This window comes from Typha angustifolia, chromosome 13 (assembly GCF_048772165.1).
Source record: "Typha angustifolia cultivar Huaian chromosome 13, ASM4877216v1, whole genome shotgun sequence".
Classification (NCBI taxonomy): domain Eukaryota; kingdom Viridiplantae; phylum Streptophyta; class Magnoliopsida; order Poales; family Typhaceae; genus Typha; species Typha angustifolia.
This window is the reverse complement of record NC_133251.1, coordinates 1,410,138-1,437,628: the sequence shown is the minus strand read 5'-3', so window position 1 is coordinate 1,437,628 and position 27,491 is coordinate 1,410,138. Positions and strand designations below refer to the sequence as shown.

General features: G+C 39.1%; 7 protein-coding genes across 13 annotated transcripts; 5 read left to right on the top strand and 2 right to left on the bottom strand.

Moving 5' to 3' along the window:
* Window positions 1–271: 271 nt before the first annotated feature.
* LOC140774521 (protein TIFY 10a-like) lies at window positions 272–2,421 on the top strand. The gene is made up of 5 exons (XM_073117546.1): window positions 272–524; window positions 814–964; window positions 1,334–1,611; window positions 1,733–1,790; window positions 1,874–2,421. Exons 1-5 carry the CDS (start codon window positions 374–376, stop codon window positions 2,019–2,021), a joined length of 786 nt encoding a protein of 261 aa, XP_072973647.1. The 5' UTR covers window positions 272–373; the 3' UTR covers window positions 2,022–2,421.
* A 2,182-nt stretch (window positions 2,422–4,603) lies between these two features.
* Window positions 4,604–9,717, top strand: LOC140774652 (oligouridylate-binding protein 1-like). 2 transcript variants are annotated; one of them, XM_073117728.1, is made up of 12 exons: window positions 4,604–4,960; window positions 5,746–5,807; window positions 6,256–6,358; window positions 6,941–7,017; window positions 7,100–7,161; window positions 7,252–7,339; window positions 7,524–7,599; window positions 7,686–7,716; window positions 7,986–8,105; window positions 8,269–8,351; window positions 8,705–8,878; window positions 9,230–9,717. In XM_073117728.1, exons 1-12 carry the CDS (start codon window positions 4,829–4,831, stop codon window positions 9,521–9,523), a joined length of 1,302 nt encoding a protein of 433 aa, XP_072973829.1. In that variant the 5' UTR covers window positions 4,604–4,828; the 3' UTR covers window positions 9,524–9,717. The 2 variants fall into 2 exon arrangements, with proteins under 2 accessions (XP_072973829.1, XP_072973828.1); XM_073117727.1 differs by having other exon boundaries at window positions 8,266–8,351.
* An 890-nt stretch (window positions 9,718–10,607) lies between these two features.
* Window positions 10,608–11,763, bottom strand: LOC140773618 (FCS-Like Zinc finger 13-like). Its single transcript, XM_073116270.1, has 2 exons — window positions 11,201–11,763; window positions 10,608–11,021 (listed from the first exon to the last, which is right to left on the bottom strand). The coding sequence occupies exons 1-2, from the start codon at window positions 11,701–11,703 to the stop codon at window positions 10,847–10,849; spliced, it is 678 nt and encodes a 225-aa protein (XP_072972371.1). The 5' UTR covers window positions 11,704–11,763; the 3' UTR covers window positions 10,608–10,846.
* Window positions 11,764–13,436: 1,673 nt separating this feature from the next.
* Window positions 13,437–16,916, bottom strand: LOC140774284 (DNA-directed RNA polymerases II, IV and V subunit 9A-like). 2 transcript variants are annotated; one of them, XM_073117210.1, is made up of 5 exons: window positions 16,840–16,916; window positions 16,660–16,735; window positions 15,852–16,010; window positions 14,521–14,631; window positions 13,437–13,808 (listed from the first exon to the last, which is right to left on the bottom strand). In XM_073117210.1, the coding sequence occupies exons 1-4, from the start codon at window positions 16,866–16,868 to the stop codon at window positions 14,551–14,553; spliced, it is 345 nt and encodes a 114-aa protein (XP_072973311.1). In that variant the 5' UTR covers window positions 16,869–16,916; the 3' UTR covers window positions 13,437–13,808; window positions 14,521–14,550. The 2 variants fall into 2 exon arrangements, with proteins under 2 accessions (XP_072973311.1, XP_072973310.1); XM_073117209.1 differs by lacking the exon at window positions 13,437–13,808 and having other exon boundaries at window positions 13,865–14,631.
* Window positions 16,917–17,907: 991 nt separating this feature from the next.
* Window positions 17,908–20,096, top strand: LOC140774126 (3-ketoacyl-CoA synthase 10-like). Its single transcript, XM_073116992.1, has 3 exons — window positions 17,908–18,405; window positions 18,630–19,255; window positions 19,341–20,096. Exons 1-3 carry the CDS (start codon window positions 17,971–17,973, stop codon window positions 19,852–19,854), a joined length of 1,575 nt encoding a protein of 524 aa, XP_072973093.1. The 5' UTR covers window positions 17,908–17,970; the 3' UTR covers window positions 19,855–20,096.
* Window positions 20,097–20,331: 235 nt separating this feature from the next.
* On the top strand, window positions 20,332–22,995 carry LOC140774128 (20 kDa chaperonin, chloroplastic-like). Its single transcript, XM_073116994.1, has 6 exons — window positions 20,332–20,441; window positions 20,579–20,789; window positions 21,009–21,188; window positions 21,525–21,680; window positions 21,926–22,003; window positions 22,605–22,995. Exons 2-6 carry the CDS (start codon window positions 20,601–20,603, stop codon window positions 22,779–22,781), a joined length of 780 nt encoding a protein of 259 aa, XP_072973095.1. The 5' UTR covers window positions 20,332–20,441; window positions 20,579–20,600; the 3' UTR covers window positions 22,782–22,995.
* Window positions 22,996–23,147: 152 nt separating this feature from the next.
* Window positions 23,148–27,305, top strand: LOC140774124 (uncharacterized). Of its 5 annotated transcripts, none has more exons than XM_073116988.1 (5): window positions 23,148–23,905; window positions 24,440–25,096; window positions 25,306–25,545; window positions 25,834–25,925; window positions 26,348–27,305. In XM_073116988.1, exons 2-5 carry the CDS (start codon window positions 24,461–24,463, stop codon window positions 26,973–26,975), a joined length of 1,596 nt encoding a protein of 531 aa, XP_072973089.1. In that variant the 5' UTR covers window positions 23,148–23,905; window positions 24,440–24,460; the 3' UTR covers window positions 26,976–27,305. The 5 variants fall into 5 exon arrangements, with proteins under 5 accessions (XP_072973089.1, XP_072973090.1, XP_072973088.1 ...); XM_073116989.1 differs by lacking the exon at window positions 23,148–23,905 and adding an exon at window positions 23,917–24,118; XM_073116987.1 differs by lacking the exon at window positions 23,148–23,905 and adding an exon at window positions 23,917–24,338.
* The last annotated feature ends 186 nt before the right edge of the window (window positions 27,306–27,491 follow it).

Genomic DNA, 27,491 nt, shown 5'->3' with positions numbered 1-27,491 from the left:
TTTATTGAGAGTATATATATTTTTTTAACTAAGGAGTGAGTTAGAATAAAGGAACAAGATGGGAGGGTAAGTGAAAAGTTTTGGTTTCATATGTGAATTGGTCTTTGCTCGCGCGTGATTCCCTCATTAAATTTACTAAAATTTATCCCAGACCACCTCAATTAATACTTTATTCATTTCGGTCCTTCGACTTTTCCTCTCCTCGAGAATCACGTGCTTGAATCCATGGGGAACGGGGACAACAGCTACAAAGGCGCGTCCTAAGAAAAGAAAAGTTCGCACGCAACCGGAGAGAGAGAGAGAGAGAGAGAAGAGGAGAGAGGAGGAATTGGATTCGGAGGGGGAGATCGAATTGGATCGGGTGCTTTCGACGATGGCGGAGATGGGGAGGAGGCTTGGGAGATCCGGGGAGAGGTCAAATTTCGCGGTTACTTGTAGCTTATTGAGTCAATACATCAAGGAGAAGGGTAGCATCGCGGATCTCGGTCTAGGGCTGGCTTCTCGCCATGAGCAGCCCACGAAAGGTGCCCCCGCCTTTGTTCGGTTTTCTTTTGATTTTTTTCCCCCCAAAATCCCCATTGCTCGGGTGATTTTGAGACGTCGCTGCTGAGTTTTTGGTCGAAGTTTAATCATTTCTTCAAAGTTCTTGTGATTTTTGTATTTTTTTTTTTTAGATCTTACTCCTACGATGTCTTGGCTCAGTAGATCTATGGTATATTAGACCAATATTTGTAATGAAAAAAAAATAGATATAATTTAGGTTTATACGGTGATTGGATCTTGTTCTAAAATTCAAATTATGAATCGTTTCAGTGAAGGAGGAGAGATATCGGACGCCGACGACGATGAGCTTGTTGCCGGGGGTTGAAGTATTAGGAGTCGGAAAGGGGGAAACGAAGGAGGGAGGCGTTTCCCCGGGAAAGGCGATGGAGCTCTTCCCCCAGCCCAAAGCCTCGGATGTCAGGTCTGTTTATATAATGGAAATGCCTTCTTGATTTTTTTTTTCTTTTTAAACTTGCTCTTTTGACATCAAGCACCTTGAAATTTTATAGTTTTACTTTTGAGTGTGGTAGAAGAATTATTCTTATTTTGAACTGAGAAGTTTGATTGAAAAGAATGGAACAAACCCTTCGTTGCATCTCATGAATAAAAACCAAAACTTGAGTATAACAAACACGATTTTTTTTGTCCAAGTGCAAAATACACATAAATGACATGTAAACATGCAATTAAGTATTGTGGAGTCCGCTATAGAATCTTTTTTCATATGAAATATTTAAGGGAGTTTATATGTGTTATTGATCCCTCTTAATGATTTCGTTTTTCTTCTCAGCAATCAAGAAAAGGGTCCATTGACAATCTTTTATGGCGGCAAAGTGCTTGTATTTGACAATTTTCCAGCGGAGAAGGCCAACGATCTGATGCAGCTAGCTAGCAAGGGGATCTCCACCACTCAGAATTTTGCTTATGTTCCTGCTCCTGCAGCTGCTGCAGTTGTAGACTTCAAGAATGCTTCCTCTGTTCAAGGTTCAACACCAGTGCCGGCTCCTGCTAGTCCATTACTTGGTGATCAGGTCCATACCCAAAAGCCAGGGCAGCCCAATATTTCTGGTAATTAATCTGTTTTGCTTGGCCTTTTGTCAAAAAAAAATCTGTCGCTTGGTTAATAGTATGTGATATACTCTAGCAAGATTTTACAGTACTGAATGCTGTTACTCTTTTTGGATTCCAGACATGCCCATAGCAAGAAAGGCATCCCTTCATCGATTTCTTGAGAAGAGAAAGGATCGGTATGTTGTTTTGTCTGGATGATGGACTTAAAAATTGTTACTTGTGTGCACTTGTACTAAACGACCAAATTCTGGTCTTATAGGCTCAATGCCAAAGCTCCGTACCAAGTATCGGCTTCACCAGCAACAGCTGCTTCCACCAAACCAGAGGAGAATCAATCTTGGCTTGGATTGGGTGGTCCACAGCCCTTAAAGCCCAGTCTGAGCTTAAATTCAGAGTGTAACCAATAGGATGCAGCGAGCAGTGCCATGCTAATATTATTACCTATCTGAAATTCCTGTATCTTTCACAAGATCAGATGCTCTTGCTGTCTGCAGATCAGAATAAACCTTGTGATCTTATTAAGACCATGGGTGCCTGGATTTTACTCTTTTAGGTCTGTATCTCCTTTCTTGAAGTAAATTAATTGTTCAGAAAGTTGGTTCGATGCTAACATATAGCAGCTTTTAGCTGCAATGTAGAGAGTAATAACGATAATGCATAGTAGGATACGCGGTATATGTAATTGTTGTAATTCTTCTTTTCTTTTTCGCTTGTGGTAGCTTCAATGGATGTACTGATCTTGTATCTTTCTAATTCTAGTTGTTCACATGCTGGTAATCCAAAAGAATGATGGATCATATTGCTTGATTGGATCTTTGTCTTTTAAAGTGTGCAACAAACTATAGTTGGTGGCCAAGCAATTGTTAGGTAGAACTGCAAAGATACTTGTGTGTCTTATTCCATTAGCATACACTTAACTTTCATGGCATTGATATATGGTTAGTCATTTTTAAGTCGTTAATGTACTTCTTAACGTGCGTTTGGTTGTTGAGAATGGAGGGATTTAGGAAAAGTAAATGGTTTGAGAAGTAAGTTTCTTAATGTCATCAAGCAGTGGTTAAGACTTATTGCTTTGTGTTTGTTTGTGGGTCTATATAATACTGCAAGGTTTCACCTTCTTTTACTATCTAGTGGAGGAAAGTAGAGATAGGAAAAGTGCAACTTTCCTGGCTGGCCTCGTGACACAGAATCCAATTCCATCAGTAGGGAGTAAGATAATTTGGGAATGGGATAATAGATCTTGCGAAGATGAAGATCTCTCCACTCTCCTTTCCTTATAAAGGATAGGGATATTAGATTAAGAATGTGATGAAATCAAGTTGGTTCTCAGAAAAGTGTGGGGAATTTCCTTCCCCTTTCACTTTTCTCAGTCAACCAAATAAAAAGGAAGAAAAATAAATAAATAAAGTGGAGGAATTTTCAGAAGTGCTCACTTTAGGAGACAGTTTGAAGAACTTTCATGTGAGCTCTTCCTACATTCCTTCTTCACTACTCAAAAAACAAAAAAAATCCTCAGGGTGTCTTTTTTTTATCAAAATTACCTGTGAATCGGATCAATGCCATTGCTTTCTTTTTCATACAACCAATCTGTCACATTCATAATTGCAGGATAAAATATCGCATTAAAGTATAGTAAATATATATATATATAAGTAAATGATTTCATTGGAAGACAAGCAAAGCATGTTTAGAATGAGGCTTCATCTGGAAGCAGAGAGGACCAACTCTGGTGGTCCCAAAAGGCATGTTCCTGGAACACACTGTTTTAATGTTTAAATAATGATAATAATAATAATAATAATAATAGTAGGTATGAGAGCATAAATTATTTGAAGGTGAGGGGGGGATAAAGATAAAATAAAGAAGGATGAGGACAGAGGACCGCATTGATGACCTTCTCACGTTTTCTTAATTTAAGTCCACTGGGGAACAAAGTAGTGCACACATGTGACAAATTATGGTGGGAAGAGTGAGAGATATTTGACAGCTATGGGTGGAATATGAAATTAATTTAAGAGGAGGTGCATTTAATAATTTTGATTACTTTTCATTTTCGCTTTTAAAATATATGTCAAACGTTATAGTCATTTTTACAAAATTAGCCCCTTTTCCTTTATTATTTATTATAAAAGAGCTGCTTTAGAACATCAATTAAGCACTTAAACCCCCATAATTGTCAATAATTTGCGTGGAGACCTGAGACAGGATTTCTTTGTCGCCCAGAAGGATCGAGATTAAGGCCACTTGGGGAAGAAATTTCTAACAGCATATAATTCGTAATATTCCTTTCGAATGAGTTTTTAATACATCCTACTGAGTTTGACCACCAACTTAAGGACAGTCAACGGTGTTTTCTATACTACATAATTTGAGGTAATACAAGTTGAAGAATATATAGATTGCTTGTACTTATCACTGCTGGGAATTAAATATCTTGGATCCACTCCATTAAATCCATTGTTTCATCTTTTTTTCATACCTACCGAGGAACTAAGATGCAACGTGTACTCTCCTCACTGGCAAGTATATTAGTTTTTCCTCTCTCTCTCTCTCTCTCTCTCTCTAATAAAATAGTACGACGACCGTAATACCTTTATGTAAGTATACCTGCTTCATTAACTATAATATCGGATTTCTTTTTTAATTGTTATTTTGAAAATAATAGAGTATTCTCTTTTGGTAAGAATATAGTAGGGAGTAGATAATAATAAACGAAAACATTGTGGTGTTTTTTATTAATTTTACTAACTTGTTTTGACTAAGAAGAAGCCCACAGAGGAATATGCTGGGGGAGTTGGGTTGGGCCTTTTATTCTTGGGCTTTTAAGTTGGGAATAATAATAATAATAATCCTAAACATAATTAAGCCCAATTGTGGGTTAATTAAAAAGTCCAGATTAGGCCCATGAATGAAGGGAAAATTACAAAATAGCCCTTATACTCCCGTCTTTGGTGTCGTTGAAGTACCCGTCTTCGAGACCCTTCGACTCCCCTCTTTTCTTTTTCGATCCCTCGCTCTTCGGGTTTCTTCTCTTTAATCACCTCTTTCCCCCCCTCCATTTCGAGGGTCTTATCTTTCCATTTTGCCGCCTTTTTTTTTCTTTATTTTTTCCGTTTCCCTAAAACCCCCAACTCTCGATTCGATTCGATTCGATTCGATCGGCTTCGTATCGACGTCGTCTTATTGGAGAAGAGAGGAACCCTAGGGCGAGGCCATGATGCAGCAGCAGCAGCAGCGGATCAAGCAGCAGCAGGCGTTGATGCAGCAAGCTGCTCTCCTCCAGCAGCAGCAGCAGCAGCAACAGCAGTCGCTTTACCACCATCCGAGCCTCGTGGCCCCTCCCCAGGTTCGAAATCGGGGTGTTTTTCCCGCTTGTTTTGTCTTTGACTTGTTAAAGATGATAACTTTGCTTGATTTCTATTGGGATTGGACTCTTGTTTTGGTGTCTTATTGCAATTATTGGGTAATGAGGGTGTTTGAAGTTGCATCTGTCTTGTTTATTCGAGTTAAAAATTACGGTTTGTTACATTTTGTATCTTATGGTTCTGCTTTTAGAAATTCTGCTTTCTGGTGGTTGTAAATTTTGCTGAGGCATTTACTAGTGGTTTATGAAGCGTATCTGGACGTCACTTTTAATAAGTTAAAGTTTTTTCTTTCAAATTCTTGGGTGAAGGGGGACTTTGCTGCTAAATAAGCTAAGCATACTTCTTAAACTAAATTGTTGTGTGCATGTGTGCGGTATATTGATGGCAAGGCATTAATTCTGTTGTAATTGGGAATGCCCGGACTTCACAGTTTTACAGGATATTTTTTAATCGTTTCTGGTCGAATTTGTTAAATTAACTTGCCATTCGTGCATTTTCTTGTCATCTTTGTTCAATTTTTACTATTAGGCAATGGTTTTCTACTATAGGTCTGGTATGATCTTCTTCCCAGGAAATGATATGGTAGGATTTTAGGCACAAGAAGTCTGAGTGGTAGTTTTATTTGGCCCATTGTAGGACTTTATGCTCATTTTGTGTTTTTTTAGCTTGCTAGTTTTTTTTTCTTCTAATCTTTATGAGGTTAGGTTTTTTACTTTTAGGACCCTTTTTGTTCTTTTCCTTAGTTTTTTATACTTTTATTTTGCAGATAGAGCCAATTCTAAGTGGGAATCTGCCTCCTGGGTTTGATCCAAGTACATGCCGCAGTGTGTGAGTGTCGTTAGGAAATCTTTATTTCATTCTTTATTATTTTTTTTGTCATTTTCTTTGTTGGTTTATGTAGTTGTATGCAGTTCATTTTTTGGGGGAGAAGTTGTTCTATTGTATCTTTTGATTTGTGCTTTTTAAGTTGTTGGCTGGACTTGTATACTGGGGCAATTAGCTAGTCCATGAATCTTTTATTGGCATGAGAAAATACTTTTTCTTTAAGACTAAGATGGGTTCTTTTTCTGAAAACATTTATCAATTTTCTTTTATCCTAGTGTAACTACCAGGCATATTGTAAACAAGTTTGCATGTTGTAGAAGGGGAATTAACTGTCTTTGCTTTTTTCTGTACATTGTTTTAACTTCTTATTCTTTTGTCGAGCACCAAATATAATGGAACAATTATAAGTTGATGACTCTTTTCTTGCATTATGCTTTCTGAGAACATGTAGATATGTGGGCAATGTTCATATTCAAGTTACTGAAGCACTACTTCAGGAGGTCTTCCAGAGTATTGGTATGGTGGAAGGATGCAAACTCATTAGAAAAGAGAAGGTTTGTTATACTCTTTTAAGATGTATTTTACTTTGAGAATTTAGGATCTTTTAAGCACTAATTCTCAGTAAAATTGCACTTGCTATATTGTTGGATTAAAATTGGCACTTGCTATATTGTTGGATTAAAGTTGTCCCTTTTTATATTGTTGGATTAAAATTGGATCCAAAAATCATATCATGGCAATCACAGATTAGGCATTTCTGGTGTTGTGCTAATGCTTTTCATCTTGTATTGAGATCGATGTATCACATTTCTCCTTGTGCACTGGCTTTTATGTGTGCATTGAGACATACATAGATACATCTATTACACAGATATCATATTGAGTTAATCTGAATCCAATCCCGGTGTATGTGTTTTTACCTGTTGTAGTTGAATAATCTTGTAACTCTACAGAAAGTGATCACCTATGTTGCATTGCTGAGACAATGGTTGATGCATACTACTATAGTATATTTTTGGTTCTGATACTTACAATTGAAACTTCATAACTTGCTATTGTAGCTGTCTGCTACCAGATTTTAGTTTTAATTATATTTTTCTCTGATATTGTTGTTCATGGTTCTCTTATTTTTGCAGTCATCCTTTGGTTTTGTTGATTACTATGATCGTAGATCAGCTGCATTTGCAATTGTAACCCTCAATGGGAGGCAGCTGTAAGCTAGATAAAGTTTCCTATTGGTTTTTACTGCTTGCTTTACAACAATCTTCTTAAGTATGCTACATGTAAAATTGCAGATTTGGTCAGCCTATTAGAGTTAATTGGGCATATGCCAGCGGACAGCGAGAGGACACATCAGGTTCATTTTAAGATTCTCAACATACAATGTTCTCAGTGCAACTTAGTTTTGCTGTATCTGCATTTTCAAATTCTTCATTAACTTTTGCAGGGCATTTCAACATTTTTGTTGGTGATCTTAGCCCAGAGGTCACAGATGCTACTTTGTTTGCATGCTTCTCTGTATATCCCAGCTGCTCGTAAGCTTTTAATGACATTTCTATCTATTTTATTATCCGTCAAGCTATTTCAGCAAGTTATTGGCCAAATTATGGAGATTAAGTGCATCTAATTTGTTCATAATTGAATTTCATGGTTTTTTATTTTTCTTTAGAAGTCTAACTTGTCTATAGTGTTGATTAGTTGAAATTGTTGTCTTTATAGTGATGCTCGGGTAATGTGGGATCAGAAGACAGGACGCTCAAGAGGGTTTGGTTTTGTTTCCTTCAGGAATCAACAGGTCATTCTTGTAATATATTGCTATCTTGGTGTTTTTGTAATTTGGGACCATTCATTAACATAGAATTTATGGAACTCTTTTGGCAGGAAGCCCAAAGTGCTATAAATGATTTAACTGGTATGCTCTGCACTCATACCTTAAGAATATTGACGTAGATGTTTGGACCTTTGAAGTAAAAGATTAATTGTGAGGGTCTTTGTACTTCTGTTTTATATCTTTGACTCACTTTGGTGTGGGAGATCGGGCACGTTCATTTTCCTTCTTTTTTTAATTGACTTGCAAAGTATAGAAGGATTGAAGAGCTTGACTTGATTATAACTTTACCATCTTTCTATTGTGTTAAGTGGAAACCTGACTTTACCTAAGTGTTTGTTGATGATTTGCAGGTAAATGGCTTGGCAGCCGGCAGATCCGTTGCAACTGGGCGACCAAGAGTTCTAATTCTGGTGAAGACAAACAGAATTCAGATTCCAAGAGTGTGGTGGAACTGACAAATGTTTCGACAGGTAGATATCTTTGTCAACTAATGGATCAACTTTTTATTTTGAAGTTCTTCTTGATAATTCAGCAAAATTCTGCTCGGAAAGCATTGGTGCAGTTTTTAATTGCTTTTAGCTTTATTCTTCAATTAACACTAATATTTGGTGTGATATTCTTTATTGACAGAAGATGGACAAGAGAATGCAAATGATGATGGCCCAGAGAATAACCCACAGTACACAACTGTTTATGTGGGGAACCTTCCTCAGGAGGTGAGTTCCATCTCTTTTGCATATAACATATCTGCAGAACTATAATACTTGGTCTCTTTCTGTAAAATTTATTTGAGTTGTTATCTTCATATATACGCCTATAAATCTTTGAAATGATCCACTCAAGTAGTCGCATGCTGAAATTTATACAAGATTAAATTTATATTATATCCAAGTAGTTGGGCTTTTGATGATGCACTGATTGTGCCTACTGCATGTATTAGGAGTTCAAACTTCTGATAATTTTGTCGGGGTTCATTGATTTGGTTCAATCTTCTTAGATGCTAAGATCAAGTGAGTTAGATTTATTTGCAGGATCCTTTGCCTTTTCTGACAAGCCTCAATGATGTTAGGTCACACAACTTGATCTCCATCGGCATTTCCATGCCCTTGGTGCTGGGGTAATTGAGGAGGTCCGTATTCAACGCGATAAAGGGTTTGGTTTCGTGAGATACAGCAACCATTCAGAAGCTGCCTTGGCAATTCAGATGGCAAACGGTTGCATTCTTGGCGGAAAGCCAATTAAGGTACTCCTTTTTTTGGGTCTATCTTAGCATCACAAATGCAAAAAGATATCACTTTATACACCTTACTTGGGCTTATATTGATCTTGAATTCTAGGTTACTTATTCATGAGAAAACATATTTCCTGCTTTGGAACCTCTTCTTTTTCTGGAGTCTAATTGTAGCTAATTTTTATCACGAGGACTATCATGATTCTTTCTGATTTAAGAGAGCTGTAATTGGTGATTGAGATTAGGATCAGTATTTTTTGTTCTTCTGAACTTTTCATGCCAGCTTATATGAAACGGTAGTGCAGATGACATCTTCAGATTTTTTTGCTTCTTTTCTCATGGTAATTTATTTGCCTTTTATAGTGTTCATGGGGAAGCAAGCCAACTCCACCTGGGACAGTCTCCACACCACTTCCCCCTCCTGCTGCCGGGACTGCTGCTGTTGCTCCCTTTCCTGGAATTGCAGCAACTGACCTCTTGGCTTATGAACGCTTTTTGGCATTAAGCAAAATAGGTTCTGGCCAGTCATTGATGCATGCCCAGGGTCAGCACGCACTTAAGCAGGCTGCGATGGGAATGGGTGCCGGAACAAGTCAAGCTATTTATGATGGTGGTTTCCCGAATGTTGGCGCCTCTCAGCAGCTTATGTACTATTAGTTATTGGAGTTGTGCCATCTCCTACTTGTGTCTTGCATGAGAGACTTTCTTGTTTTACTTTTTTTCTTCTATACTTCATATCTATAATAAGTAATTTAAAGGTGGTGCTACCCCTGCTTGCTTAAGAATGTATTGCTGTATTACTATGGACGTGAGTGTTCGTAGGAATGGCAAATCTGTTACCTTTTCATTAATCGTTTCTTCTTCTTATTATTATTATTTTCTTCTAGTGGACTGTTCATCAGATGTTATGGTATTATTAATCTCAAATCACATATGAGTTTAATCAGATAACTTAAATTTTGATGTTCAAACATTTGAGTTTTCTGCATCTTTGTAGCTTTGGATTGTGCGGATGATGCTCTAAATGGAAATCTGTTTATTGTGGTTCTGTGCTTCAAAAGTTAAAAGGTTATTAGGGTATATAGTTGAATTTTGTTCAATGGAAGTTGGTATTGTATTACTAGAATTCCCTTCTCTATATCTTGTGCCGAAAAGCAATGGTGTATATTGTTTTTTAACAAAACAGGGTTGGAGAAGTAACTACATGATTAATGTGATCAAGTTTGATTTTAATTTACTTAAAAGCATTACATTTTCGGTCAAGAACTCAGGTGCTGTATATTTTATTAGTATGCGTGATGAATACGGTGGTGAAAGGAAGAAGTCCACTTTATTATATGGAGCAGATGGACAGTTTGGTGTTATCAAATTGGGTCTTATCTAATGACAGTGCAACTAGCCTACTTATATTTGGATTCTAATATGACTTTAGGCTTCAATTCTTTTCTATGCCGGATTAAAAAAAAAGGTGGAGTTGTTTTCTATCTGTAGGATTGAATGGATTTATTTAAATCCTAACAACTTGCAATATTTTGATTTGCGAAGATTTCAAACCTAATTTGGTGTAATCAAACAGGAGAATTCACAACAAGCTGGACTACAAGAATAATTTCTAGTTTCCAGGAAGTAAGATTGTAGTCTTGAAATCCACATAGGTTAATCAAATCGAACTTGGCTTGAACTATGAATCTGAGGAAGATTCTGTAACACAATCTGGGAGTAATTGAAGTGGAACAAAATATTATGCAAGTGGAATGTTCATTTGAGCCGAAAATTCTCCCCCAGAAATTGAAGGAAAGATCTGAAACCTTGATCATTGCTTTCTTCATTCAAAACAAAGCAAAGCTCAAAACTTAACGGTGCCAAAATTTTCACTACCACCATCCTCTTACTACTTACTCACACTTATTTGTGTCCTATTCATGTATACAATATATCTAACATCCAAAATTAGTTTCTCCCAACAGTCCTTTGCTACTGTCAGACAGCAACTATGCCGGTAAAGAAGAGGCGCCCACCGGAGGAGCACGGCGAGCTCGAGATCTCCGTCGACGCCGCCGATTTCTTTGGAATTTCCGACCTGCATTTTTCTTGGTACTCGTCGCTGGTGATCTGCCGGTACCGGCACTCGGCGCTGCAAAATGCCTTCTCCCCTCTGAATTTAACCACAAGATCAATTGCATCTAAGTTAGCTCCATGAAATGGAAGTACTTTGATTTGCAACAACAATCATAATTGTTTTCGTTATCATCTATAGTTTGATTCACATATACATATAGCTAATATCTACTAGTTATATCTTTATGTATGAGAAATTTATGTCATGCAAATTACCTATACATGTAGATGTCCTTGCCATGGAGCCTCTTCCCACACAAGTAGCAACAGCTAAGGAAATCAGCCACCGGAAAATCCTGATCTCCGGGGACCTCCTTTAACCTCAATCGGCCACCAATTTTACTACTCCCATCACCTCCGTAACACATACTTGAAGCGCACCTACCACTACACCCTAAATCAGACACCTCAAACCTCCTCCTTTGCCCGGCTGTCCGCGGAGAAATTATCGCAATCGGTGCCGTCGCATGAAAATTGGGCGCCCCCACGACGAGCTTCGATAGGCCGTCCCGGCCACCGCCGGATTTTTCTAGGGCCGCTACGATGCCTAGCCCGATACCGTACGATTCGCGGTTCTTCCACCCTTTCGGGGACTGCGAATTGCGCTCCAACGGGCTCGTCGGGCTCGGGAGGTCATCTGCTATCGACCACCGATCGCCGGGGGTCGCCATCGCCTCCGTTAGCTTCCGGATCGACGGTCGAGATAGCCGGACCACCATCGGCTGGAGTTAGTCCTAAGACTTGGAGAGAGTGTAATGCGTAGAGGAGGTAGGGGAGATATAAATCTCCAACCCTATGGCTATGGCTTTTAATATCATTTTAATTAATTATTTATTTATTTGGAAGATATTCGCTGCACATAACGGTTGAATTATTGGATCATGATTGGGTGCGGAATACCAGGGACTTTAGAAATGGTGGGCTGCTACGGTGTGAGTCTAATACACGGAGGCTTTTGAGGGAACTGGTTTTGTGCACATAGATAATAGGCCATTTGTAGTCGACTATACGGGATATGTGATTCTGTGCTAGAATCACATGATACGGATTTGAAATGAAATATAAACCGAGGACTAGTCCTGGGGGGGATGTGCCTAACTCCAATGATTTGTGACCGGTGACCGGGACTTTTTGGACACGCGTCGGTGAGATAGTTACGTTGATGGTGGATGCTGGTGACCGGAGCTGAACCTTCGCGTAATGCCCAAAATGCCCTTTTCTCGTTAAAGCATTATATTTTTATCCTAATATATAACCTCACTCCATATAATCGTCGAAATATACATATATTTTTACAACAGAGCGGTTTCAATTCTATTCAAATTAATCTTGGTAAACTCGATGAAACTAAGGTTAAACAAACTATACATATATATAGTCCTGAAATATAAAATTTAATAATATTAATCTCTCTGTGGGAGAATTGCAAATGTACCGGATATTTTTAGAGAAAATAAGTAAGGAAAGTGTAAAAAGAAAAAGATTAAAAATTTTTAAGTATAATAATAATGTTAAGAAGTGGGAGGGCATTTGCGTCATTCGAGTACGCCTTCGATTTGTCCGCTCCACCCTTCCCCGATGGTGACGTCCTCGAGACCCGGAAGTCCTCGACACCACACCGGTTCACGTGAGCCTTTACACGTGTCTAAGTATAACTCGGCTGGGTCCCACAGGGGCGCATTTACACGGGTGGGCCAGCGTGCCGCAGTAGGCGACAAACTTCCCCACGTCGGACGCCACTCCGCGACGTGGACACCGGCTCCCACACTCACTGTACGTTCTTACTCTCTCCGGTCCCCGGACTTGAGCCGGGCCCACCCATTTACTCGGTGTGAGGCCCACCACAAGGACGAAAAGTGATCTAGACATGGGTGTTACGCTTTTAGTTCGCTTTCAACTAGGCAAGTATGGACAACTTGAGGAAAACTTATATTCGTAACCCGGCAAACTAATTAGTCGTTTCCATTTGAATGACAATTTTACCTCCAAGGTACCTGATTGCATTGGGCTCTCACTCTCTTTATAAGGGTACTTTCGTCATTCTCTATGACCTACTCGATGACCCACATATTGGACATTTCTATGGGCCTTCCTCTTCCTTTTTGGACCCACAATGGTGCTCTGTCTCTCTCCCTCTTTTTCTTTCATTACTATATTGTTCGTAATGTTGATTCCAAGATATTAAAAAGATTCCCCGTCTTTATCAGATGCGAAAGTAATCTATTTATTAAGTCTGATCACAGTACAATTAGCAATAGGGGTGAGTAAAACTAATACTATGGGTTGTGTTGGATTTTGCCCAAATTTTATTAACTCAATTGCTGACTGAATCCAGCAAATGGGTTTGGATTTGAGAATAAAATCCAAGTATGTGACTCGAGATTTCCAAGTCTGAGTCAGCTCCATACCTACATGACTATATAAAAAAAAAATTAATAATAGAACACGTTATGTGATGCCTACCCACTTGTATTAGAGTAATTATTGTAAACAGAGTATATAAAAATGCAACAACTTTTGGAGTAGTTGAGACTTAAATAACACGGTTGAGAATAATGCCCTTGATCTAGAGACCATCCATTTGGATTTGTTAATGGAGTAGCTTCATGGAGGTAAATCTTTGATGCTATCTTTGGGGAAGGTGACCTTTACCTTTCTTTAAAATCCCTGAGCCTTTTTTTTTTGTATAGTGGAAGAAGGTATTGATGGATAGCTTCTTTAATTAAGATGCTACCACTTGGTTCGATGGTGGGAGGGCAATTTGGTAGGTATTGTTCCCATCTGCACTGTGTCCAATTCCACTGGAAAAAGAGACTTCCGAGTACTGCCAAGAGATCAAGTAGTGACTTAGTCCAAATAATAATAATAATAATAACAATAATAATAAGGTCTCCTCGGCTTTGAATTGTTCTAAGCAACTCAATGGTTTTAGTGGTACGTGGGAGAAAACAATAATTAATGGCATGCTGACAGTAAAATAAGTACTAAATAAAACATTTCTAGTGGTTGATGTAAAAGGAGTGATTTTAAAAGAAAATGTACATGGAGCAATAAGTATTCATACAACGTACCAATAGTTTGGGAGTATCAAGTTGTTCCCACTTGTGTATGTATGGAGACAAGTATAGAAAGATACATACGACGAATCCAATTCAGGAGTGGGGCCCGCATGAGAATATGGAATTGCAAAACATAAAAAAAAGAGCATAGCTTATGTGATGTTTAACAGGAAGATTTGCATTGTCTCTAAATATACAATTTGCATGTAATCCAAGATTAATACAGACAATGATCATCAAGACATCCAACATCAGTGTTAGGAAACAAGTGCATTTGGATCTTAATCAAACATCGATGAAGAAAGAAAATACACACGATTCAAAGACGAAGGGTAAGATGACTGCCGGCTAGGGACTATAAGACTGAAAATTGAGCATTGAATCTGTGTAACGTTTTACTGCTTGTGACAACAAATAGTTCAAATAGTTTGAGCTGATTTATTGAAAAAAAGAAAAAAGAAAAGCCAATATAATCACCAGAGACACTTTCAGTCAAGATGACCTCCGTCAATCTCTCCATCTGTGGCCACAGTTTGGGTTGCAACAGATGAAAAGTAGCACCATGCCTTCTTCTCCCTTGGAGGGTGCCTATAATGTGTCATGGATTTAGGTGTCAGCTACATAAATTAGAAAGTAGAAACCACGTCCTAGTAACTAGTACAGGAACTAAGTAAAACAAGAAACTTGAAACTTACTATAAACACAAATTCGGGCCTAAATGCATCAATTCTACCTGTGTGGAGAAACAATGCACCATTTGTAGAAGTCCTATTATCCATATCTAAGAGGCAACTGACAAGCTGATCCCTTCAGTCATAATGCTTATACTTCAGCATGCCTTGTCTAACTTCCACATAATCTAAGCAAAATAAACATTTTGGCGGTTTATTTGATCACTTTGCTTTGGCAAACTGGAAAAGCTTGTAAGTAGGCAACTACAAGTATATATGCTTCTTAAACCATTAAGTGACAACAGATGGTGCTTAAGTGGCTAGGCAGAGAGGTGGTGACTGAGTGGCTACAACCTGCAAACACCTATTCCACCTCTTCACCATTTTAATTCTTGATATATTTGTCCAAGAATTGGCTTATTTTACTTGCTCCTTTTTCTAATAATTAAGGATATTCTAAGAACTGTGAAGCCAAAGCTGAAGAATATAGACCACAAAGAGCGTTTTGGAATGAGATATAGAATATTAGCTCAAGCATTTGCTGTCACACCAAATTTGTGGATTATTTTGCCACGGTTTATCTTTATAGTTTTTTTTTTCTACCACACCAAATTTGTGGTTTGTTTTGCCACATGTCACAAGATTTTCAAGAAACTTTTAAGGCAAGTTTGGCTGAAGCTGGCCCAAACCTGCTAACAAATTTTAAATTCTACTTTCTGGAACAGGGGAACAGGGGAACAGGAATACTTAAATGAACAAGCTTCAAAAGGAAGAACAGTAGAAATAACTTACTAGAAGCTCATGATAAGAACTTACAAAATAACAGTAAAATCTTCTAATTGATTATCCTTTCAATTTTTCTTTTTAAATTTTATTAATCCTGTTTTGGAAGCCCCAAGTCAGACTACCAGATGCAACTTTTCCAATAGTGATGAAGACATGCAGAAGAAGAACCAACCAAGTGAACCCTACTGAAATCAACACCATGAACTAGAAAACTGAATTCTTTACTGCAGCCAATAAGTTTGCATAATTTGCCTCATTTTTCTATTTATGGAAATTCACATCCAGAGAAAAGAAATTGGTTGCACAAAATAATCCTGAAATGAACAAAGCAGATAGGTGCATGTAACTGACCTGGAAAAAGACAGCTTCTGGATGGTTGCAGTTGCAACATTTAACACTCCTAGTACGAGGAAGACTGGCATCAGAAGCTGCATCTTTTAGGCCATCAGTGCCCTCACCAGTAGGGTGATGTATTTCCATTTTGTAGACACATTTGTCATCAGCAACCTCCTACATGTACAATGAATCTCATTAATATGAAGAACAAGAAATCTGAAATAATATTATCTTTAATATGAACATCACCATAATGATAACTAAAACTCAAATGAAGCCAATAAAGTAAAATTTTAATGAAGGAAATACGATGCTCCAACATCAGCTAGAGGAGAATCAAGCTTAGGCTATATAGTCACACTGTTTCTCACTAGATATGCATTCACTAAGTTACAGATATAAAGAGTAAGAAGAAGTATACATCAAACTTGGGTTTTGATGTTAACCATGATAAAATCTCACAGATCAAAGATAATGAACTATAAAATCAACTTTAAAGCTAATTAATCTTTAGCTCCAAAGATGAAGATAGAAGCATATACCAATTAGTGATCAAAAGACCAGGGACTTGAAGTGCAACTGGAATGATACAAAAATTTCTCACAACCTATAAATTTTAATTTTGAAGTAAACATTCCCTTTCACGAACAAGTGCAAAGCATAATGCAGATATCTGATTCATTTACAGAATCGATTATAACTACCACAATACCCTAAACCCTAAACCCTAAACCCTAGTTAACATACCCCATCTACTAACTCGAACGCCAATAGATTACCCAACATCTAACAAGGATGAAAGAAGAGGAAGAAGAAGAAGAACCTGGTGATCGCAATTGCGGCAAGCGTAGAGGAGGGTTTGGTTCTCTTTGTCCTCCTTTGGGTAGAGTATGTTGTTGCTATCAAAAAATTAGAACGGAAGAAACCCTTCATTAGTTCAACCAAAGGCTAAATGCTACAAAAGAGATGAAAGAAAACTAGAATTTGAGATGGAGATCTCCACCATTCTCGGCAAAATTTCATGGTGCTCATCTTTCTCGTTTTTTCCTCTCTTCACCGATCTCGACGATACTCTCTCCTTTCAAGTTTTAAGAAGACGACGGAGCTCCTTTGCGCGCGTTATAGCAAGAACCGGTGCTCAAACCGGCCCGGCCCGGCCCGGTCCAAGCCCACTAATGTGCATATCTCCATCTTGGACCTAGTTATTTAATTATTCGATTATTTCGTAACCTATCTTCTAAAACTATTATTTAATTATTATAGCACCTTTAAACTGCTCATTAGATTATGTGTAATGTTGTATTTAAGTTAATAAAATATATGTAAATTTTGGTTCTGATTTTTACCCATACTATTGTCAAACTTTTGTTTCAGTACCATTAATATTGGATGGTAATTTAGTCACTTATAGTGAGAAAAAAAAATAATTTTAAAATCATCAACAAAGGAGAGAATAATACAACATTTTCAGAAAGTTAAATCATGCCAAGGACGTTTATAATTTTCAATAAAGAGCCACCTCTGGTATCGCACTCTAATTAGTTGGGAGCTAGAAGCTTTGATTGCACCTTGTCATGTTCATATTTATTTCCACAGATTTCTCTCAGCTGCCAACAAACCCCAATATTGCAGACCAAGATTGCTACTCCCCCAAGTGTCTCCTTAATTAATTTCATTATCATCAATGTAAAAAAGTGGTTAGGAAGCTCACCAGTCACCTAGCCAACTTTGTTAGACTGGAAACTCTAAAATCTGGTTGAATCTTGTAAGCAGTGTAAACTACCAGCTCTTTGTTTGGTTGTCCAATCTAACTATTAGAGATTGTGGATCTAAATGCCATATATGGACTTAGGGCGTGAATAATAATAATAATAATATATATGGCTAAAATATTTACGTCAATGTGTGAGTGAATCAATTAATAGGGACACAAATGGGCTTGACTTTGAGATATATGTCAAGAGTTCGCTTCCTATTAAATGTAGATCAAGTTTAATATATGGCACAAAGAGTAGCATCATTCCAGTTACAACAACTCCTTGTTCGGTGCAAACATTAAATTCCCCCTCACCCACCCCACTCTCTCTGTTTCTCTCTTCCTGATCTATAAATCTCCTCTTCTGGCTTCTTAGACATGGAAGAAGAGAAATTTCTTATGGCCGGAGAGGACGCTCACCTATCGACCGAGATAGTGAACCGCGGCGTCGAGCCGTCGGGCCCCGACGCCGGCTCGCCGACCTTCTCGGTGCGGGTACGACGGAGGCTGCCGGTCGTTTTACAGTCATCAGTGAACATGAAGTACGTTAAGCTAGGATACCACTACCTCATCAACCATGCATTATATCTCGTGATGATACCGGCGCTGGCAGTCGTTGTCGGCGCCGAGATCGGAAGCTTGAGCAGGGAGGAGCTGTGGAGGCAGGTGTGGGAGGAGAAGAGCCATGACGTAGCCACTGTGGTCGCCTTCTTTGGCGTGCTTGTGTTCACTATCTCTGTTTACTTCATGTCTACGCCTAGGCCTATTTATCTCATCGACTTCGCTTGTTATCGCCCTTCCGATGATTTCAAGGTACGTGGTACTACGTAAGTATTATAATATCTATAATTAATCTAGGTTAATTAGTTTATGAAGAACATCTAAGCCTTTCATAATCTCTTCGTTGTTGGTGATCGGATAAGGCAACATTAATGAGATATAATTATTACGTATCTTCCCAAAGTTCCAGAGCCTTAAACTAATAAAAATAACAATATATTAAAAAATATCACCCGCCGCTTTTTTCTTTTTTGTAGGTATCGAAGGAGGAGTTCATAGAGAAAGCTCGAAACTCCGGCAAATTCGACGAGGAAAGCCTCTCCTTCCAATCCCAGATCCTCAAATCCTCCGGCATCGGCGACGAGACCTACCTGCCGAAGTCCATCTTCTCCCCCTCCCCCTCCGCCACCATGAAGGAAGGCCGCGCGGAGACGTCGACGACCATGTTCGCGGCGCTGGACGAGCTCTTCGAGAAAACCGGCATCCGACCAAAAGACGTCGGCATCCTCGTCGTCAACTGCAGCCTCTTCAACCCTACTCCTTCCATCTCCGCCATGATCGTGAACCACTACAAGATGAGAGGAAACATTCTGAGCTACAACCTTGGAGGGATGGGGTGTAGTGCCGGTGTTATTGCGATTGACTTAGCGCGAGATATGTTGCAGGCTAACCCTAATACCTACGCAGTGGTGGTGAGCACGGAGGCGCTGAGCTTTACGTGGTATACAGGACGTAACAAGTCGATGCTGATACCCAATTGCTTCTTCCGGATGGGCTCCTCCGCCGTGCTGCTGTCGAACCGGAGGCGCGACTTCCGGCAAGCGAAGTACAAGCTGGAGCATATTGTGAGGACTCACAAGGGAGCTGACGACCGGAGCTTCAGGTGTGTATCTGAATTTTTTGTAATTTACACCCGAAAGTTTGCTCTTATTGTAATTTAACCGTATGAAATATTTATGATCGATCAGGTGTATATACCAAGAAGAGGATGAGGAAGGGATCAAAGGCATCTCCATCAACCGTGACCTCTTCGAAGTTGGCAGCAAAGCCATCAAGGCCAACATCACCACCCTCGGCCCCCTCGTCCTCCCCTTCTCCGAGCAGCTCCTCTTCTTCGCCTCTCTCCTCCTCCGCCGCTCCAAGACCACCACCGCCGACAAGCCCTACATCCCCAACTACAACCTCGCCTTCGAGCACTTCTGCGTCCACGCCGCGAGCAAAAGCGTGCTCGACGAGCTCCAACACAGCCTCGGCCTCACCGACGACCACTTGGAGGCCTCTCGTGCCGCCCTTCGCCGCTTCGGTAACACGTCCAGCAGCAGCATTTGGTACGAGCTAGCCTACGCCGAGGCCAAGGGCCGAGTCCGGCGCGGCAACCGTGTCTGGCAGCTCGCGTTCGGCTCCGGGTTCAAGTGCAACAGCGCGGTGTGGCGCGCCGTTAGAAGTGTCCGGCAGCCGAGCCGAAACCCTTGGGTAGAGTAAGATAGAAGGGTTCGTTGTTACATCTTAGAGTGCAAGAATACATGCAAGCATGAGCCCATGGTATAAAGAGATCATGGGCAATAATAGATGGTCACTTTGATGTCGTTACGTACAAGTTGTTTGGAGGTGTTAATTGTAAAATTGTCAAGTTAGTCTGGAAATTGCTATTTTCCAATTGAGTCCTTATAGCTATGTTGTTGAAACCTGCTAATGAAGCATGTCAAGTTATAATTTCTCTTTAATCTTGTGGATTAATTGGCTTCGCATGGTACATAAATTACTCGATCAAAGATAGACTCAACCATTAAGGCTCCAAAAGCCCATAAGGCCTTAAGGCCCGTGTCCAGAACCTTCTCCTCTAGCCCTTGCAATAAGATCCTCCTGCGGAACATTAGTACTTAAAAAATTAACCAATAAAGATGAAAGACTCTCGAAGAAGAAAGGAATTATCTCGTACTTTTGGGCGGAAGCTAGTTAGGTAAGTGGTTCCTAAGGACATTCTCTTTAAGCTAACGGATAAAACTCTACTCTTCTCTACTAGAGCTCGGTAGGGTTCCATTGTTCTTTCTTCCGGCTTCTTCCAATTCGTACGTTTACCTTAAAATTTCCTAAATTCTCTCAAATTCGATCTTCTTTCTGGTCCTCGCTGGTCCTTTTCTTGCCGAGTTTTCTGCTTAAAAATTTGATTTTTTTTTCTCGGTTATTGGCCAATTATTGCTCTTAGGAATCCATCAATTAGCATTCAAATGGCGACCATACAGTTCTCCGCATCTGCAATGGCGGCTGGGAGGAGGACTTTTCCTTCGTTCGAGGGGCTTCATCTCTCGCCAATCACATTTAGGTCATCTTCTTCGGTCGGGGCCTGTGGAATTGGCTATAATAGAAGGAGCTTTCAACCACTCGTTGTGAAGGCTGCTACTGTGGTGGCCCCGAAGGTATTGTTAGATTTGCGCTCATTTGGGTTTGGCCCAACTTGTTTACTGTCTCAGTTTTTGAGGTTAATTTGACAGCTTCGCTCGCTTTCTATGTGCAATTTTGATTATTTTTGCTTTCCTTTTCTCTTAACAATTTATCAGCATGAGTATATGGCATAAGAAATATATAGCGCAGTTCATCTCTTAGAATTCTGAGATGTAAATTATTGAATTTTACAGTATACATCCATCAAGCCATTGAGTGACAGAGTGCTAGTTAAAATCAAGTCTTCAGAAGATAAGACCAGCGGAGGAATCTTGCTTCCCACATCTGCCCAGTCAAAACCTCAAGGGGGTGAGGTTGTTGCTGTTGGAGAGGGTAGAACCATTGGCAAGAACAAAATAGAAATTAGCGTGCAGGTATTATGCTCAAATTTGCCTGATAGATATACTCGTATGTTTGACCTGAATGGTGTATTCCCCCCCCCCCCCCCCCCCCCCCCCAGTTCTAAATTATTGAAATTATAGTAGCTTCATCATAGGTGCTATGTTAAATTCTGGTTGCATCTTCTCTTAAGTCTTAAACTTAGTTGGCGTGATTAGCCTAAAGTTTCAGACTATTTGTGATAGGAGTCACAACACAGTTGCATGGATCTGGCACCTCCTAACATAAATTAGCTCTTGTAGCAGTATAGTCCTGATTCCATTGTTTAACTGGACAGTGTTATCTGATCTGTATATTTTATTTGAATGTAGTCTGGTAGCAAGGTTGTCTACTCGAAATATGCTGGAACAGAACTTGAGTTCAATGGAACTAACCATCTCCTGTTGAAGGAAGATGATATTGTGGGTATACTTGAGTCTGATGATATTAAGGATCTTAAGCCTCTTGGGGACCGGATTCTTATTAAGGTCAGTCTTCAGGACTTATTGATCTTTACATATTACACTTTTATTTTCATCCCAGGTGATACTCATTTGCTAATATCATCTAATAACCTGATAATTTTGTTGACTTAAGCAATTTACCTTTGAGTGAAAATCCTAAACTCTTGAGCTATGAAAATAACATTTTGTTGTTAGAGCAATTTGTGGTTCTCTATTATTTGTTTAGAAGGAAGTTTTGGGTAGTATTCACCTTCTTATGTCAACCTCAGGTTGCAGAAGCTGAAATGAAGACTGCTGGTGGTCTTCTCCTGACTGAAGCAGCCAAGGAAAAGCCTTCTGTTGGAACTGTAAGTTTGGTCTGCCGCTTTAAGACTTCTTGCATAGCTAGAAAGTAGACTTGTAGAATGGAAATGAAAGTTTATCAGGTAATTTTAGAATTTTGTTATGTCGCATGTTTCTCATTCACTCTCATTGCTTGAAAATAAATTGCTTAATAAATTTTTCTAAGCCAATTTTATAGACAGTAGGAAGCACTTGCACGTTGTTTGATGCTGCACTCTACACTTCCTGTATTAATAAGCACTTGGTGAGAAGGGATTTGGAGAATAGAGATTGGATGGAGAAACGATGGACAGTGGCAGTGTAAATGTATGAAGCAGCTCTTATGCTGGGCACCTTGGCAGTGTAAGATGTGCTGACTGCTGAGCTGCATAATCAGTGGCATCTGGTGCTGGAAACTTTGCTCCGTGGTTTTCTTAAGTTTTAAGGGCCTTGGTTAATAACTAATAATGCAATGCATCGTATTCATAGGCAGCTACAAACACGATTTAGCTGAAATAAGTAATCTATGATTTACATTTCTTCCGCCAATGTTCTTTCATTTTCCTGTATTACTATATTCTCCTTGGCATGCCATTCACTTACCACGGTGCTTGTGGCACGTAACAGGTGATTGCAGTTGGGCCTGGTCCACTGGATGAAGAGGGCAACCGGAAAGCATTGGAGGTAAGCCCTGGGAGCACCGTTATGTACTCGAAGTACGCAGGTAGTGAATTCAAGGGCACCGATGGGTCCGATTACATTGCCTTAAGAGTATCAGATGTAATGGCTATTCTTCCTTCATAACAAGGTGGTGTCAAACACCAAATGGCTAATTTATTGATCAACAATTATCAATCAGCGGCCATCATCATCTCTGAAGAAACAGAACAGATGGTATAATTTTTGGCTTGAGCTCTTATTGAGGCTAATGTATCTTCTTCAATGGATTCAAAAATTTGAGCATGTCAATCATAAACATTGGTTGACCATTAAAGTCTTTATTCTGGTGCATCTGCTATACTTCCGCTGTTGGAACGTTTTTTTTTTTGTCAATCTTGAGGCAGGTGGTCAAGTCCAAAATTCTAGTTTGTTGACCATTTCAAATTTCTATTCCTCTTCTTATCAAACATCATCTCATTTTATTGATGTGATTTGCTCTTCAACCAATAAATTTTTCAGCAAAACCGTATAAATTTCGATATTACAAGTTGCAAGTTGGTAGCCATTACGTTCTGTTTACGTATCATCTTAAGGAAGTCTACGCCACGATTGAGTACGCTTATTTTTTATGATAGTGGATATTAATCTTTTCATTATATAATGGATATATCTTTCCCATTTTAGGAACACTATATTAGATATCCAACAGCATAAACTATTTTTTGGTGCTTTTTAATTGCTCCTTTTATTTTCTTTTGTATTTTAAAAACTAGGAAGACTTTTTCTTTATATTAGACTTTACAACAACGGTGGTTTAATGACGTTTAGGCTATCAACATCCCATAAGTAAATGGCCACCACGACTAAGTTAAAGAGTGCCATAAATGATAACAATATTTGGTATCGTTGATTCAGTTAATATATTGGTTGGTCCAACAAAACCTCCGAGACCGTCCAAATCCCATTTTTGGACCCAATTGGACGGACCAGATCGAATCGAATGCGAGCACGACGCCACACCGGCTTCCGTTGTATCCATCTAGCGAGTCGAGCTCAAGCCGAAAGAGACCGCCTAACTCACCATATTGACCACCGTGCCCTCCATCTTGCCGCTCTACGTCGGACCGGGCGCAAGGGTAGTTTGGGAATTCTCGCTTAACGGGCACGGTATGCTAGCTCTCCACGTTTCGAGCCGAGGAGTTTAATGGACTCTTCCAGGAATTCTCCGAAGCATCGTAAAGTTTCTTCTCTTTGAGTTATTCTAAGAGGTACGTTGCTTAGCTTTATGGCTCTTCGTCTTCTTCTTCTTCTTTTCTGATAGAATGTACGTAAACAGCAAGTATTGCCACGAATCTCCTTCTCGTGTGGATGTTATAGTGCTCAACCTTCATGAAGATTAATGCAAACCATGAGGATTTCTTCCTATATATGTGTCAAAGAAACAATTTTTGGCACTTGGGTTCCTTTTTGATCTAGGTTTTGTAAGAGCTCTGTTCTTTGATTCAGCTTAATTGTTCCATTTCCTTTGCATCATCATCCTGGTCACCATAGTTTCGATTTAATGGTTCTTTTGTATTCGAATATATAAGGTGTCAAATATGCTCATAGAGCTTCTCAACTGTGTTTTGTGGTGTGGCTATCCCTAATTAACCAGAATATGATGTTCAAGTAAACGACTCCTGTTAGTTTTCAGATTTCTTGGTGATTATCTGATTCTCCTGTACCATGTTAACTTTATGCAATATAAAATCATTTGTATAACCTTATTTTGGATGTCACAATTGCCATATTTGTACTTCTAGATATAATCAGGAGGAGGAAAAATGGCATCCCTTACTCCAGGAATTTTAATTAAGCTTCTGAGGAACATAAACACAGATGTGAAGGTGTGTGGGGAATACAGATCTGTTCTTCTACAGGTTATCAGCATTGTGCCTGCTTTGACTGGGTCTGAGCTTTGGCCGGGAAATGGTTTCTTCATAAAGGTGTCAGATTCTTCACATTCGACATATGTTTCCTTATCCAAAGATGATAATGATCTGATCTTATCAAATAAACTACAACTGGGACAGTTCATCTATGTCGACAAGGTTGAGGCCAGGATTCCAGTTCCTGTTCTTGTCGGCGTGCGGCCTGTGCCTGGAAGGAATCCATGTATTGGAAACCCAAAGGATCTAATGCAGATGTCAGTATCTTATGATATTTCAGAAATAGTTGATCCTGAAAGGAGATCTTCTAAGTCAAGCGATTCGTCTGAGGATGGGAAAGAAAACCAACAGCAGCAGAAGGTAGTTATTAAAGAGGAGAAGGCTGTGGTTGCTTCTCGATACATGCAAGGTATATCAAACAATGGAGAGAAAGGTGTTACCATGGAGTCTAATGCTGATGGAGATAGAGTTAATGGAACAGGGAAAGTTCCTGAACCGAAGAAGAGGGTTGCCCCTTCCAAAAGCAAAAAAGTAAGTGCCACTAATACTTATATGAACTGTCTATTGCATTATCTGCACAGAAGTCTGTTTCACCTGAAGTGTATAGCTATATGTATTTTCCTGGTCATGACATTAAGCATCGAATGGGCTAAACAATCAAAGGAAATGAAGTAATTTTATTTGTTTCATGTGATTGTTCGCCAAGATGATTTGCGATCACATTTCTGTTTATATTACAGGAACGGTCTAATACTACATCCCCTATTCAGAATAGATCACTTTCTGTCAAGCAGGAAGGTCCTAAGGATAGCAGAAAAGCAGCTGTATTGACCAGAAAGAACTCATCTAAGAAGCCTGTTTTGACTGCAAAAAAGAAAGCTATCTCCAACACAGTTTCCTCCCAATGCAGTAGTAGAAGACGAGTTATCGATACCATCTCTTGGGAATCTCTTCCTGCTAGCCTAGTGAAACCTGGAATTGTACGTTATCAATCATATATCCTTCCCGTATGATTTATTTATGACACTGTTAGTCTTGGCATATCAGGTACTTAATTGATTTGATTTGCATTTTGATTGTATATTGGACCTGGAAAGCTCAAATTACAGTCATCTCTCTCATATAAACACTTGCTCCTTCTAACTTTTTGCTCATAATGGAGCTCAATTTTGATTTTGCATTTGATTGTAAGGCATTACCTTAGCGGAAAAGTATTTCCCTCTACATCCATTGTTTAATTACTCATTATTTTCTTGGTATAAAAATAGGCGGTTGTAAGAAGGAAGAACATAGCTCTTACTGTGGCAGCTGAGGCTCACAAAGAAGCAACTGCAGCTGCTTCTCTAATTAAAGGCGTAAAGTGAGTATGTTGTTCGAAATTCTTACATTATTAACACTTGACATTTTGCAACATGTGAAACATCATACTTTACTTTAGATCGTGTGTTTCAACAAGGATGCACCTTTCCTTTTGTTTTACTAATTAGTGATCTTAATACTGCAATAAAGCTTACAGTATGCCATGCCTTTTAACTATAATTTTCTATAAACTTCAAACTTTTTATTTCTATAGTTACTAATTTGTAATGAGCATCTGGGTGTATTATTGATATCAAAAATATAAATTCAGCCAATATAGAATGTATGGACAAATTTGGGGATAAGAATAGCTCCCTACTAATCAATTTAAGTCTCCAAATTTATTGATTCAAATAAAAGAGACAATTCCCTGAAAGATTGCTTGGTTTTTTTAGCCACCTTCTGATGTTTCACCTTTTCCAGCATATTTGCTGATCTATGCCAACCTGCACCTGGGGGAAATCCTCATGAATCTCTCACCAAGTTCTTTCAACTACACCGGCTCATAGAACAGGAGAACATTGTCACTGTGAAAGATGACTCTGGCGAGATCCCAAAACAACCATTGTCAGACAAGGAAAAGTTGAGTAAGAATACTTCAGCAGCTCGCAGTAGAACCCTTTCAAATGCTCAAAAGAACTCGGAGGAATCTACTGTAAATGAGAAGATTGAGTGGGCAAGAGAGGATGGCTTCAAGGATATTCAAGAATTGTGGGCTACTCTCAAGAAAGAATCACAGTCGTGGTTCCTGAATTTCTTAGAAGGTGCCCTTGTAACAGGATCCAAATCTGAGGCTCGAGTTAAAAAGATTACAAAGAACCGCATTGCAGGGCAATCAAATTCCAAGGACTCAGATGGGATGATTGCAGTTACACTAGCACAGCTGAAGGATGCACATGATTGGTTAGATCAACTACGCAGCGAAGTAGGCACCGCAACAGATGGATTAGTTGAAATTATCGATCGGTTGAAGGAAAAGGTCTATAATTGCTTACTGGGGCAGGTGGACTCAGCTGCATCAGCACTTGAAAACCGAACAAATTGTTGTTAATCATATCTTCAAATTACTCTTGTGCAGTATCATTCAGCATACTAAATTATCAGACTGCACAATTTTTTGAATCACACTATTCTTCAGTATATATCGTATGGAGTCAGGAAGGTACTATGGCAACATGAGGAGAGCATTTGGGAATCAATCTACTTGGATTTTTGTCTTTTGCTCTTACCATTTTACTGTCCACAGACGAGAAAAGGGAAAAAGAACATGCTATAGAGTTTTTGTATGCAAGGAGAGTTTATTTATTTGATTGCTCAAAGAAAGATGAATCTATGTACATACTTCAAATTATTCTTGTAAAAGGTATTCATTTCTTCATTTTCCAAACAATCTGTGAGATTTTCAGTAATCCTCTCATTTTTGTCTGTCTTAACTACCATCAAAATCAAAATCAAAATCAAAATAGAAGGTTAGGTGCCTAAAGAAGGTTTAAGAAAGCACTAAATTAATGCTTGACCCAAATGGTAAAGTGAAATCCTAAGCACAGGCCAGCAATTGGCCACGACA